General features: G+C 43.9%; 1 protein-coding gene across 1 annotated transcript; it reads right to left on the reverse strand.

The window, feature by feature from the left end:
- Positions 1 to 1,650: 1,650 nt before the first annotated feature.
- Positions 1,651 to 14,337, reverse strand: PRDX3 (peroxiredoxin 3). The gene is made up of 7 exons (XM_081193084.1): positions 14,189 to 14,337; positions 13,395 to 13,515; positions 12,176 to 12,317; positions 7,065 to 7,200; positions 4,314 to 4,417; positions 2,921 to 3,086; positions 1,651 to 1,807 (listed from the first exon to the last, which is right to left on the reverse strand). The coding sequence occupies exons 1-7, from the start codon at positions 14,231 to 14,233 to the stop codon at positions 1,754 to 1,756; spliced, it is 768 nt and encodes a 255-aa protein (XP_081049210.1). The 5' UTR covers positions 14,234 to 14,337; the 3' UTR covers positions 1,651 to 1,753.
- Positions 14,338 to 14,476: the final 139 nt, after the last annotated feature.

A 14,476-nucleotide genomic window follows, 5' to 3' on the forward strand; every position in this document is an offset into this window, starting at 1 on the left:
CGCGCCTCCCCCGGGTAAGGGACCCGTGGTTTTAGCAATTGCACGACAGGCAGAAATTGGACGGGGGAAGCTTTTCCGATGTGAAGTTTTCGGGGTGGAGAGGGCAGCAGCTCACGAAGCTCTGCCAGGCAAAGCGGCTGCCTCTCCACGTAGCGCACCTTAATTTCGTCTTCGCTCAAGGCGCAACTTTGAGTTAGCCATTGTAACTGCATTTCCCTCCCCCACCCCAAAATCTGTTTCAACTGCAATTTAGCCCAGTGCAGCCTTCTCTTGAGAGCCCAGAGGTACCCTTTCCTACCCAAAACTGAACAATCTTACAGTAACTGAATGTGTGCTCGTTATAAACTTTCCTATGCAGCCCAGTTGTATGAGTGTGTATTCACAAGTCCCACTGTGTTAAATTTAATTATTAATTTAAGTAATTGTGCATAACTTTGTGCATCGGGCAGAACAAATTCTGAGGACTGCCTGCTATTGCCGCTGCGATGACATGATTGGGGTGAATGAGTATTTTCTTGTAAGAACATATGGCCAAAGGCTTACCTAGCATCCTAGGTAACCAGCAGGTTACCTAGGTTACCTAGCAACCAGCATCCTGCTTCCCAGAGTGATCAGCCGAATGGGAATCCCATTGGTAGGACATGAACACAATAGCCTTCCTCTGCTATTCCCTAACAATGCTGTCTCTTATGTGAGGGGCGCTGTCTCTTATTTGAGAGGCAGCATATAGCCATCATGACATGTCTCCAAAAGATGTGGTGGTTGCCACAAACTTGGCTTCAAAAATGGGAAAGAGTTTCCTTCATAAATTGCCATCTTGTTTCCAGAAGATGAGAGTCATAGTTCGAACCTCTATAGTTCTGTTTTTCGGAAGTGTCTTTAATTCATAGCTGCATATTTTGATACAGATGTTCAAGATCATTCTAGAAACAAGCTGTAGTAATTCGCAGACCTATTAATGGATTGACTCCATAATTACAAACATACCATGAAATACATGTGAAAGTGGCAACAGACAACGTCAGCTATTCAACAATTTCATAGAAGGCATGAGTCTGTTGAGCAACACCACCAACAAAGATTTTTGGTTCACAGCTTCACCTTGGGTTTATTTGTAAAAGAAATCATTAATCCTTCACTTTATTTCATCCTATAGGTGTCCCATATTGCAGGAATCTTAAAGTTTAATTACTTCAATTTTCAGTTCACCATTCACATGTTGAGTTGGCTTTCCTTGCAGAGGTGCAGGAGTTAAGCATTGCATTTATCTGTGCACAAAACCCCATTGCAGAACAAGTTTAATCCTAAATCTGTGAATATACATCTGTAATACATCCCACCTATGGCCAAAAGAAAAGCATGGGCTCTTTAGGTGGAAAAGGCAGAACCTACTGGGGTGGGGGTTGTTTTGTTTTAAAAATCTAACCAGCTCCTTAAAGAAGGGGAAGGCTGCAGTTTACCTTGTAAGCAATTCAAAAGCATGGATATATCCCAGATTTAATATGGGTAGGTAGGCATTGTTTTGCTTCTGAGTATGCTGCATGTAAGAAACACCATGAGTGTTGCTTAAATCCACTTGGGGACAAAGTCACTCCTCCCTATAGTAAACACCTTGCAAAATATAACAACTTTTCCATCACAACAGATATGAAAATAATTTTGAAGATTTATTACAATCATAGTTGCTCTTTCTGGAAGTCAGCTTTGTTTGGAGGAAATGTAGTCTACTTCTACCTCATTATTACTCATGATCTTATTTATTTACTTTCTCAAAATACTCCTTTGATTCTTCTGGATTTGGCTTGATCTGCAAAGCAAAAGCATTAAAACAGAAGATCAGTATCAAATTATATTCATTCCAAACAGGAGTTAAATAAACGATGCCCTCTATGGTGTTAGCACTAACAAAAAATGTTAAAAAGAACAGTTGGAAGAAATATTAAATCCTTGTCTTCCTTATTCATGCTAACCAAGCACACATCCAGACAAAAATAAAAAAAATGAAACATTTAACATTATTTAATGACACTGAAGTTAAATGATATTTTATGGGGAAAGTGTGAATATGGTAGGAGAACCAACTCCTACATTCAAAACATAAGCTCTTTTACAAGCAACTACGCTTAGCTAGGTTCCACTAATACCAGATGGAACTTGCATTTGTGGAAAGATTGTTAAGACGAGTTGTCAGCTAGCTTTGCATTCCCAGTCAATGTCCTTTCATCTTACATGGTTTACAATTTTCTATGTGAGCTGGTTGCTCAGACCCGTTCTTTGTGTGTTCTCTAGCCACAGATGATAAATGGAAAGGCTCTATGGGAGTGTTTGATCATGCATCAAGTAGGCTGAATGGCTGGTGTGTATCAAAGCACTAGCAGTTGTGAATTTGCAGGGGTTCACTGGATGATGAGTCTTATAATTTATTTGAAAAGATGAATACCTTCTTGTAATGTTCTGGAAGTGCAAAGGTAAACCCTGATTTGAAAGCCTGTTTATATGTGTACATAGGATGCAATGCCCTGCTTGAACACACCCCACCCCAACAAATAACTCAATTGAGTGCTAGCACACTGAAGCTGCTGTGACACAAGTGCATGATACAAAAGCCATTGCACCAAAGTAGCATGACAGATTGTTATACCAGCAGAAAACATTTCTTTCTAATTCTGTCCGGTTAACAGGGTAGCAACATACCTTAATAAAATGTTCAGATAGAAAAATGCAGTATTTTAGAACAAGATTTCAGAAGAGTCTAGATTAGCCCCAAAGCACATATATGTCTTAATTTAATTAACAGTCATTAATCAGTTAATCTCTTTTCAATTTCAGTAAGCTCAGATATGAACCCCTCCCGTATAGATGATAGGAGGCTTGCCAACAATTACATGAATTTTTGTGAATGTTAAGTTTGCCAACGCACCGTGGGGGAATGTGGAGTCCAATCTGCTGGACAAACTTCTCCATGTGTTTCTACAAACTGGAACGCCTTCACCAAGCGAAGTGTTTCCTCTACGCTTCGACCAACAGGGAGGTCATTGATGCTCAAGTGCTTGATAATTCCATTAGGATCAATTAAAAAAAGACCCCTTCGAAGAAATAAAGCAGAATTTATAGTTTAGCACTCCAAAGGACACTTGCTGTAGTTGTTTTTCAGTTTGAAATGCATACCGGCTGCACACATAGATATTCCCCATCGCATTGGAGAGCAACTATAATGGTAATGGAACTTAGTATTTCATAGTTTTGTAGAACTTCAATACATTTGAGGGATTCTAGTGTTCCCTGTATTTCATGGTGTTGGTTGCACTTTAAAGTATTTTACAGCTCAGCAACAGGATGCCAACCTATACACCAGAGCTTTCCAAATTGTGTGTCGGCTGCAGTGGGTAGGTGTGTCGCACGAACGCTCCTCGTGCTCCCTCTGGGGCTGGAAAGGGGTTAGTTTAAGCTAATAAAACTGAATTACTGTGTCGCAAAATGATGCATGTCCAAAAAGTGTGTCACCAACATGAGAAGTTTGGAAAGCTCTGCTGTACACTTTGGCAACACAAGGCACAGTAGAAAGCAGATATCTGAAAAAGGCTTTCAACTGACTGACATTAGTAGAGGGATTTTTCTGGGTTTCAACTCTCACCATGCATGTATTATACCAAGAATGTATCTTGTCACAACCTCTAGCAAGGATTCCGCCAAAACATTTTAAAAGTGGACTCTCTGACTCTCTCTCTCTAGCACTCAGAGCTGAAACACATGATTAACAGACTTGCTTTGATTGGTCTCTACCAGCAAAGAAAGAGGGATGTTTGAATACTCCCTATTAAAAATGGGTGGTATTGACGCAAATAAATGTGTGAGCAGAGCAAGTTCTACTTGTACAACAACTTGTTCACCTTGGCCCCATGCATACTTTGCAACATACCCAAATCTTCTCTGGAAGGTTTGGGAATCCCCCAGAACAGTTTTAGGGGGCACATGGAGGAGGAGGAAGTCCCACTGCTCATGCGGAAATCATTCTCCTAATGCAATGACTCACTTAGTGCTATTTTGGACACAAACCATTTCCTGTGCACACAAGGCTCTACCATGTCAGGTAGGCGATCAGGCTAGATGCATCATGGAAAGTCTGCTAAAAGTATGCTTAGCCAGCATAGTTTATCTTTAAAGTATGCGGAGTTTATAGCTAGCAGACCATCCACTGCTTCTCTGAGCTTAAGCACATTTAGGCAACTCCTGTCACTAAAAAGGAAGCTTCAGCCTTAGTGCAGTCCAATTACAGAAACACTAAAGGTAACTAATAGATAAATCTCTCTCACCTTAATGCAAGACCAGGCCCTTCCAAAAGCACACCATAATCTCGAGAGATCTGTTTCGTTAAGTCTGACAGAAGTGGGATATTCATGTGCCCCAAGCCGCCATTCTAAGAAAGAGAAGAAGAGGGAGGGCATCAGTTTTCTTCAACTGGAGACTGTCCATATCGAAACCTTGCTTCAAAGCATTGATAGAGAACCTGTGGTCCAACAGCACCTGTGTGCCTACAACTCCCATCAGCCCCAGCCAGCATGGCTAACAGCAAGGAGTGATGGGATCTGAAGTCTAGCAACATCTGGAGTGCCAGATTCCCTATCTCTGGGTTAAAGAGACTCTGTGATGAGAAGCTTCAGATACATTAACTCCAAGACATGCTTAGTCGTCTGGGGAGAGGGAATCAACCATGGGTGGTAGGTGGATTTTCATGAAATGCTCTATTGTTGCTTGATGTAGGTTTAAAGGCAGAAAAGCAATAAGCATAATATGAATAAAGGTATATTCCCTTCGTGAAAGAGGCTCCAAAGTAAAGTGGAGCACCTTCACTAAATGCAAATTGCTAAGGAGATTATCTACCTACTGTTTTTATATACAGGGAAGAAGTCCAATTAAAAGCCATACAGTTGGTGTGTGATTATTGAATCGCAAAATCAATGGGCAATAATAAAAAGCCCCTTTCCCTCTTGTGTTTAGTGAATCAAATATACCAACAGAAGAATTAAATATTTCAATTATTTGCTTTTATATCTCAATGCTGCAATAGTGCTGTTACTTATCATATGCAGACATGTAAGCCTTTCACACCGCACTCATAGTTATTAGTATTGATGGGTGCATCTATTGAATTTCACAACATTTCCAGAGCTACGAAGGTAAACAACATATCCTTGAAACAAGGCCGCCAAACTTCATTAAGTGTTCCCGAGTCCGTCTCTTGTTGACCTTGGGTGATCCACTAACACTTAATTTTGCAAATACTTATGCATAAATTTCTTCACATGAATACACTGGCTTCAAGGCTGTGGGACACGTAAGCAAAGTGAGGCCATTTATAAATGCATGCAGCCGGCCCCGTCTGTGCTAAGGAAACGTTTTGCACAGTAACACAGCGTCATACAGCATGAGGATAGACTTGTGCTCTGAAAACCTCTGGTTACAACTGTTATAAGGAAAAAAGCAATCCTTGTAGAAGAGGACTGTGCAAAAGGACTTTATTTCTGCTAGGGGAAAAATTCATAGACATTCACCCGCTTTAGGAAGACATGGGGGGGCGGGGGAATTCTCATAGTTCAAACCTATCCATTTATTCCAAGGAAAGAAAATATCAACATGGTAGAATCATAGACTCATAGAGTTGGAAGAGACCACAAGGGCCATTGAGTCCAACCCCCTGCCAAGCAGGAAACACCATCAGAGCACTCCTGACATATGGTTGTCAAGCCTCTGCTTAAAGACCTCCAAAGTAGGAGACTCCACCACACTCCTTGGCAGCAAATTCCACTGTCGAACAGCTCTTACTGTCAGGAAGTTCTTCCTAATGTTTAGGTGGAATCTTCTTTCTTGTAGTTTGGATCCATTGCTCCGTGTCCGCTTCTCTGGAGCAGCAGAGAACAACCTTTCTCCCTCCTCTATATGACATCCTTTTATATATTTGAACATGGCTATCATATCACCCCTTAACCTCCTCTTCTCCAGGCTAAACATGCCCAGCTCCCTTAGCCGTTCCTCGTAAGGCATCGTTTCCAGGCCTTTGACCATTTTGGTTGCCCTCCTCTGGACACGTTCCAGTTTGTCAGTGTCCTTCTTGAACTGTGGTGCCCAGAACTGGACACAGTACTCCAGGTGAGGTCTGACCAGAGCAGAATACAGTGGCACTATTACTTCCCTTGATCTAGATGCTATACTCCTATTGATACACCCCAGAATTGCATTGGCTTTTTTAGCTGCCGCGTCACACTGTTGGCTCATGTCAAGTTTGTTTGGTAGAAGAATAGTAGTTATGTGTTTCAAGTGAGCAACATCGTTTTTAATAACATCAGGCCCAAACTGAACGACTCCTTCCTAAGGATTCTGAAATCAGGGAAGCAAACTGTCTCTGTAGCCTAACTATCCTGCAACTCTCCAGCTCCTCAAAAATTAGGGAGAAAAGCACCCTCCCACTGAAGAAAATGGCAAAGCTCATTGATTGGGATGTCTATGAATGGTCCCAAAGTTTTGTAACCATAGAATGATGGCTGGTTAAAAATGGAAACAGACTTGTGGACATGCATGAGCCCAGGTCTTGTGTACAGAGCACCAAACTACAGCTGAACATTACATCTGAACCAGGTCTACCCTCAATCTTATTATTCCCCAGATGCATTTCAAGGTGATATACAGTAAAATTAAAAAAAAATTAAAAAAATTAAGCAAGCTAAAAAAAAGAAAGAAAATAACACACATAAAGCCAATATATTGCAGGTAGTGGACATACAAGTTCATCTGATTCACTAGATATGTGAGCATGTAACCAGTCATTTTGTGAGGCTCCCCCTAGAAGCTTCTTGCTTGCCTAGATGGGAGGAGCAAGGGGTGTGTGTATGTAGAAAATAGCTTTCTGCACAAAGCTAAAAGTCACACCCGTTGCTCCACCCACTTTTACCTCTGGCCCTGTTCCCCACTGGCATGTGGCCTTCAGAAGGGAATTTGGCCCTCAGCCTCAGGCAGAAGTTTTATCACACCTGCTTTAAATGAAAAGCAGCAAAGTATCCAGTCTGTACCTTTCGTGGTGTATTTATCCAGGCGAGGTGAGTAAAGTGAGAATCCACCGACACACCAACTACCTCGCAGTTCACCTGATGGAATTCGTTAGCTTTGTCGCTGAAGGCGACAATCTCTGTTGGGCACACGAACGTGCTAAGGGGAAGAAACACAGCAAGAACGTGAAGGGGGAATGAGCCAGCCCTGATTCAAGAATGCTCCTATTTTTCCCCCACTGCAAATTCAAACAGAGAAGAGGAAAAGGTATTTGCTCATCCCGGGCATAAACCCTGCAGAAGGGGGGTAGGGAGTTTACAAGCCCTCGTGGTCACAGACTTTTCGTTCAAAGGAAAAAGCTCAGAGGAATACTGTCATTCTGCCATGAAACCATGTTGAGAAATATAGCGTCAAGACTGGAGCTCTATTCCCTGTCAACAGGTTTAACAGATCCTTACTCAGACAACTTTATCTGGCACTCCTAAGGATCCCAAGTTGAGCCATTCTTCCAAAGTTTGGTGGCATCATCATCATGATCAAGATGAGCCACAGCACGACTCCAATGAGGAGGAAGCTGGTGACTTAAATCTAGCAAGATTGTATAGGTACCCAAACTATGCATGCTGGCAGTAATTTGCTAGTCAGAGGCATGCTTTTCTCAGTTTTATCCACGAAAAATAACTAACATTCCTGCCCTCTAGCCACTAGAAGTACTGCTTCCATGTTTGCTTGAAATGCTCAAATGGTGGGCATTAATGTTCTTCTATTTTGTGCAGAAGCACAGAATCCTCCAAAAGTTTAATTTCCCTTCATTACAATCCACCATACGTGGATGTTTCTGTCTGTTCCATTCTCTGTTGTGAAAGATACAGCAAAAAAGTTTCTATACAGAGAAATATATATATATATATATATATATATATATATATATATATATATATATATATATATATATATATATGTAGGTTTTGGTGTCTTCGGGTGTCTTCCCGTGTAAGAGTTGGGGTGTCTAGGCGACGTTTCGACGAGGTCTCACTCGTCATCTTCAGGCTGGTGCTTTCGGCTTCTTGTTACTAGAACAGAGCAGGATCTCAGTGTTTGAGTTCCTATAAATACTGTTGAGGGGGTGTGGTGTATAGCCTCCAACGTTCTGGGCAGAGAGGAAGTTCCTAGGTTAATGTGCCTTTTCTTCTTTTGTTCATTAATTACTTGAGGGATATCTTGAGTGATTACTTGAGTGATATTCTGAGTACCACTTAGGAGGGTCATTAGGTGTGGATTAGTTGCTAAAGCTTTCGTGTCTTGACCTCTTGACCTTGTAAAGAGTTTTTCTGAGAAGATGGCTGTACTGCACTTAGTTGTGCTCTGGCTTGGCTTCGTGTATAGGGGCGAGCTGTGGTTTTGTGCCCTGTGCCAGCCAGATCTGTGTAGGGATTGCAGGGGGGTGCAGCATCCGGAGGTGCCACTATGGTTTGGCTACTGGATGGTGTCTGTAATTTATCTGTGGAGAGGGTCTGGGTTTGGGTCTGGTGTGGTTGATTGGAGATGGCGTTCTGTGTGCCTCTGGTTCTGGTGTCGGTTTTTGTGGGGAGGGCTAATTTCCAGATGTCTGGCAGGCGGGACGTGTCGTCACGCTTGTTCATGTTGTGAGGGTGTTTCTCTATCTCGATGGCTTCCATGATTATTCTCTTGTGGTGATGTTCCATGTTAAAGAGCAATTTGGAATCTGCAAAATTAATTTCGTGTCCTGTTTCTTTCATGTGTTGGTAAAGAGAGGAAGTTTTTTCTTCTTTTTTGACGGCATTCTTGTGTTCTGCGATACGTGCATTTATTCGTCTGTTTGTTTGTCCAATGTACGTGGCTGGGCAGACTTTGCAGGGTATTTCATAGACCCCTTGGTTTTCTAACTGGATTTTATCTTTTGGGTTTCTGAGGATATTGGCTATTTTTTGGTTGGTGCAAAAGGCTGTTTTGATATTGTGTTTATGGAGGATTTTGCTAATTTTATCTGTAGTGCCCTTGATATAAGGAAGGAGGGCCATGCCATTGTTTTCTTCTGTGTCTTGGTTTTTGGGGGGTGTTTCTTTTTGGATTAGCTTCGTAACCCTGTTTTGCTGGTATCCGTTGGCGATTAACACATTTGAGAGATTCTGTAACTCAGTTGTCAAGTGGTCTTTGTCAGCCAGGCGTTTGGTTCTGGAGATGAGAGTCTTGGCTACGGAGTTTATTTGTGCAGGGTGGTGGTGTGATTGTGCATGTAAGTAGCGGTTGGTGTGTGTTTTTTTCCGGTAGATAGTGTGTCCTAGGGAGCCATCAGGTTTTTTGTAGATTAGGACGTCAAGGAAGGGAAGTTGGTTGTTGGCTTCTATTTCCATAGTGAATTGTATTTTGGGGTGTAGGCTGTTGAGATGTGTGAGGAAGCTATCTAGTTTTTCCTTCCCGTGTGGCCAAATTACAAAGGTGTCGTCAACATATCTGAGCCAAAGTTTGGGTTTGTGTTCTGACTTGTCTAAAGCATTGGTTTCAAAGTGTTCCATGTACAGATTTGCGATGACCGGTGAGAGGGGTGATCCCATAGGTGCTCCTTCTATCTGTTTGTATCTTTGTCCATTGTGGATGAAGTACGTGTTGGTTAGGCAGTGGTTGGTCAGGTCCAGGATGTATTCGGGGGGATTGTATTTGTTTTGAATGGCTGTCAAGGCTTCATTAATGGGCACTTGTGTGAAGAGAGATACAACATCGAAGCTCACAAGTAGGTCATCGGGATGTAGGTTTTGCTTCTTTATTGTTTCTATGAACTGGAAGGAGTTTGTAACGTGTGAAGCGATAGATTCTGCATAGGGCTGAAGTTGCTTAGCGAGAAATTTAGCGAGATTTTGTAGAGGTGAGCCTATGGAGCTGACTATTGGTCTGAGTGGTGTTCCTTCTTTGTGTATCTTGGGGAGACCGTAGAGTTTGGGGCATCTGGATGATTTTTCTCTGGGGATGATTCTTAGCTGGATTTCTTCACTGATAGGAGAGGCTTTTATTTTGGATTTGGTGGTTTTTTCCAGATAGGTGGTGGGATCTGTTTTTATAGGTTGGTAGGTAGGGTCTTGGAGTAGATTTGATAGTTTTGCTTGGTAGTCCGATGTGTTCATCACAACAGTGGCATTACCTTTGTCTGCTGGGAGAATGATTATGTTGTTGTCTTTCCTCAGGTTGGTGAGTGCTTTCTGTTCTTCTTTGTGTAAATTGCTTCTGGGTGGTTTGCTGGAGCAGAGGATGTTGGTGACTTCAAGTCTGATTTTATTGGCTTCATCTGGGTTGAAACTAGATAGCTTCCTCACACATCTCAACAGCCTACACCCCAAAATACAATTCACTATGGAAATAGAAGCCAACAACCAACTTCCCTTCCTTGACGTCCTAATCTACAAAAAACCTGATGGCTCCCTAGGACACACTATCTACCGGAAAAAAACACACACCAACCGCTACTTACATGCACAATCACACCACCACCCTGCACAAATAAACTCCGTAGCCAAGACTCTCATCTCCAGAACCAAACGCCTGGCTGACAAAGACCACTTGACAACTGAGTTACAGAATCTCTCAAATGTGTTAATCGCCAACGGATACCAGCAAAACAGGGTTACGAAGCTAATCCAAAAAGAAACACCCCCCAAAAACCAAGACACAGAAGAAAACAATGGCATGGCCCTCCTTCCTTATATCAAGGGCACTACAGATAAAATTAGCAAAATCCTCCATAAACACAATATCAAAACAGCCTTTTGCACCAACCAAAAAATAGCCAATATCCTCAGAAACCCAAAAGATAAAATCCAGTTAGAAAACCAAGGGGTCTATGAAATACCCTGCAAAGTCTGCCCAGCCACGTACATTGGACAAACAAACAGACGAATAAATGCACGTATCGCAGAACACAAGAATGCCGTCAAAAAAGAAGAAAAAACTTCCTCTCTTTACCAACACATGAAAGAAACAGGACACGAAATTAATTTTGCAGATTCCAAATTGCTCTTTAACATGGAACATCACCACAAGAGAATAATCATGGAAGCCATCGAGATAGAGAAACACCCTCACAACATGAACAAGCGTGACGACACGTCCCGCCTGCCAGACATCTGGAAATTAGCCCTCCCCACAAAAACCGACACCAGAACCAGAGGCACACAGAACGCCATCTCCAATCAACCACACCAGACCCAAACCCAGACCCTCTCCACAGATAAATTACAGACACCATCCAGTAGCCAAACCATAGTGGCACCTCCGGATGCTGCACCCCCCTGCAATCCCTACACAGATCTGGCTGGCACAGGGCACAAAACCACAGCTCGCCCCTATACACGAAGCCAAGCCAGAGCACAACTAAGTGCAGTACAGCCATCTTCTCAGAAAAACTCTTTACAAGGTCAAGAGGTCAAGACACGAAAGCTTTAGCAACTAATCCACACCTAATGACCCTCCTAAGTGGTACTCAGAATATCACTCAAGTAATCACTCAAGATATCCCTCAAGTAATTAATGAACAAAAGAAGAAAAGGCACATTAACCTAGGAACTTCCTCTCTGCCCAGAACGTTGGAGGCTATACACCACACCCCCTCAACAGTATTTATAGGAACTCAAACACTGAGATCCTGCTCTGTTCTAGTAACAAGAAGCCGAAAGCACCAGCCTGAAGATGACGAGTGAGACCTCGTCGAAACGTCGCCTAGACACCCCAACTCTTACACGGGAAGACACCCGAAGACACCAAAACCTACATTCCTGTACCCGTGAAAATCTACGAAAGCAAATATATATATATATATATATATATATATATATATATATATATATATATATATATTACGTAAATACATTAGTCTTCTATGTGAACCCCACCCCACCCCCAAGCAACACACCCACTCCCTGCCTTCAACAGGCATTGGTGAGACAGCTTCTAGTTCACTTCTTATCATTCACACCTTACATAAAAGGCTCAGGCTATCCTGCACAAAGATAGGCAGGATTCAAACGAGAACAAGTTAACTGTTTTGCAGATAAAGGGACCCGCTAGTTAACGGAGTGTAGGCGAAGTCTGTATAAAAGAGATAGAACATATAAGCATTACTTACAAGTCCAAAGGGTAGAAGAAAAGAACCAGATATTTTCCTTTAAAGTCATCTAAACTCAGCTCTTTGAAATCCCCATTAACCACAGCTGTACCCTTGAAATAGGGAGCATGCTGGGTGACAGCAGGAACAAACCTTGAAGAACCTAGGAGAAGTTAGATAAAGCATGTAATAGAGGCATTATAGAAGAAACAAGTGTAACCTGCAAAGAAGTGCAGTACTCCACACTGTTCGGGGTGCCAGCCAGTCACAGATTCTTCCAAGACATACTATTCCACCGCTAAGTATCTCGGTATTCATTGGTCTATTTTCCAGCCCTCCACCTTATAGAGATTTTGCCTTCCTTCTTCTACCACCTCCACCCCCCAAAAAAACTTCTGTAAACCTTGGGGATCCCTGAAACCGGCTGATACTCTCTCTCTCTCTCTCATATGTGGATGCCATTTTGAACCCATAAGGATCCATACTCAGACAATGGGATTATTATTAACATATGAGAAGCCTATTTCTTGGTGTCAGTTTTTATCTCAACACTATTTCAAAACCAAGCCTTTACAGATAGCCTGGAATGTTTATGCTCTGTAATCAGGCCGTGGAAGGAGAATTTGGTAAAGAATTCAGTATTGTAGGGTGTGGGTTTAACTCCACTTATTTCCGGGTTTCTGTCGCCGGTAAACTGCTCTCTATCTTACGCTCTTTGCCTTTTGGGAATATTTTGAGGATACCTATTAAGGATTTGTCTGTTCAAGCTCCTAGAACTGTAACTCCTTACAACTCCCTTCCTCACACACACAGTTCTGAAGTCCAGAAGTAAGCAGTCTAAAGTGTGTGCACGTGGGGGGGGGAGGAGACATGCACACTAACGCACGTTCCTGAACATCAAGGCACATGTATGTTATTTTCACATATTACAGCTGGCAAAACTCCTACTGAGCTGCCAGTAACACATTCTGGGACGATGATGGTGTTTCTTCAGCAACAAAATCTCCTTTAAGCTACTCCGATTTTAAATCACTGCAGAACCAACTGGATAGTAGGCCAAATAAATAACATCACACGCAGAGCAGGCGACGAAGGATCTTCGGCATTATCTTGGGAAGGAGAGCATTCAATGGAGCGTTAATACAAACAAGCTCCTACGTGCATTTACTTCTGAGTAGGAGAGTGCAAGATCGCGCTGTCACCCCCCACCACAGCGCCCTCCAACCGGCCGCACACTTACTAGTGCTGAAATGCCGCCGAGGAAAAGCGGGCGCCGCACCGTCCGCGCACTTCCGCCCTCCTGCAGCCGCGGCGGCTGTAAGGCACCTTCCGGCAGGGGCGCACGCCCTCCAGGGGAAGACCTGGAAACAGACGGCGGGGAAACGTTACGGGCAAAGGTGGCGTCCAGGAGCCTCACTGGACCCAGATCTAGGGGTTGCACGAGATGCGCCCTCAAAAAAAAAAGTTGTGAGCCTAAGCAGAGCTGCTGCAACTGGCAAATACCCACCCGCGCCCCCAAATTCCCCAACACGCATTGGCAGGCTGCAGAGTTGGAGAGAGAAGCACAGAAGTGCCCCAAACACTTCTGGGGGCAGAAGGGAAAAGGGGGCTTCCGATCTGGAAAAGGCAGGGAACCTCTGGCTTGACTCTGGTTAAGTAAAAAAAGTGTCATGGCGCAATAATAATAAGCATGATCCGTCCGCGCCAGCCTTCGAGGTGGACCGAGTTGCCAGCGAACCCATTTTCAGAGGGCAAGTTCGGGTCCCCCGGGCAGAATCGGTTTAGCCTTCGTAACGGGGCCGGTGGAACTAGTCGGTGACGCGGATCTTTCCCTCGTGCAGACTGCACTACGCCTGCAAAAGTCAATATAGTCTATCTAGAGGGAGGGGAGCAGGCCTTGGAAACGGGAAAATGCGGTTCCGGAGGCGCAACGCGCGCGCAACGAAGGCTCCGCAGGCCTCCCCTAGCGCCCGGGATCGTGGCTTCGCCGGGACTTGCGGAACTGCGACGGAGCAAAGCGGGGCTCGCACTTACCGAGGGCCTCAGTAACCTTCCTAGCGCCCCCGTGACAGCAGCCATTTTCAGCTCCAGAGAGGGACTGGCCGCGGGAGGCGGAACCGGCCTCACGCTCCGCACATGGAGCGCCAGGGGTGGGGCTACGAAACCTGTCGCCCGGGGCCGCGGCTTTTTGATAGGCGCAGCAGCGGGAGGGGCGAGCCTAACGGCGCGAATGGGGCGCCCAAATAGCGAAGGGCCCCGCAAGAACTTGAAGCTGAGCCCCGTTGCCCAGAGAAAGAACCAGGCTTGCAGCGCGACGCACCT

This window comes from Podarcis bocagei, assembly GCF_964188305.1.
Source record: "Podarcis bocagei genome assembly, chromosome: 4".
In the NCBI taxonomy this organism is placed as follows: domain Eukaryota; kingdom Metazoa; phylum Chordata; class Lepidosauria; order Squamata; family Lacertidae; genus Podarcis; species Podarcis bocagei.

Bases quoted from the DNA above. Each gene is read 5' to 3' on its own strand.
- PRDX3 (XM_081193084.1), bottom strand. From the start codon at position 14,233: ATGGCTGCTGTCACGGGGGCGCTAGGAAGGTTACTGAGGCCCTCG. The intron at 13,516-14,188 runs GTAAGTGCGAGC...GTCTGTTTCCAG, and splicing joins GAAGGTTACTGAGGCCCTCG to GTCTTCCCCTGGAGGGCGTG. The intron at 3,087-4,313 runs GTGAGAGAGATT...ATTTCTTCGAAG, and splicing joins GGGCCTGGTCTTGCATTAAG to GGGTCTTTTTTTAATTGATC.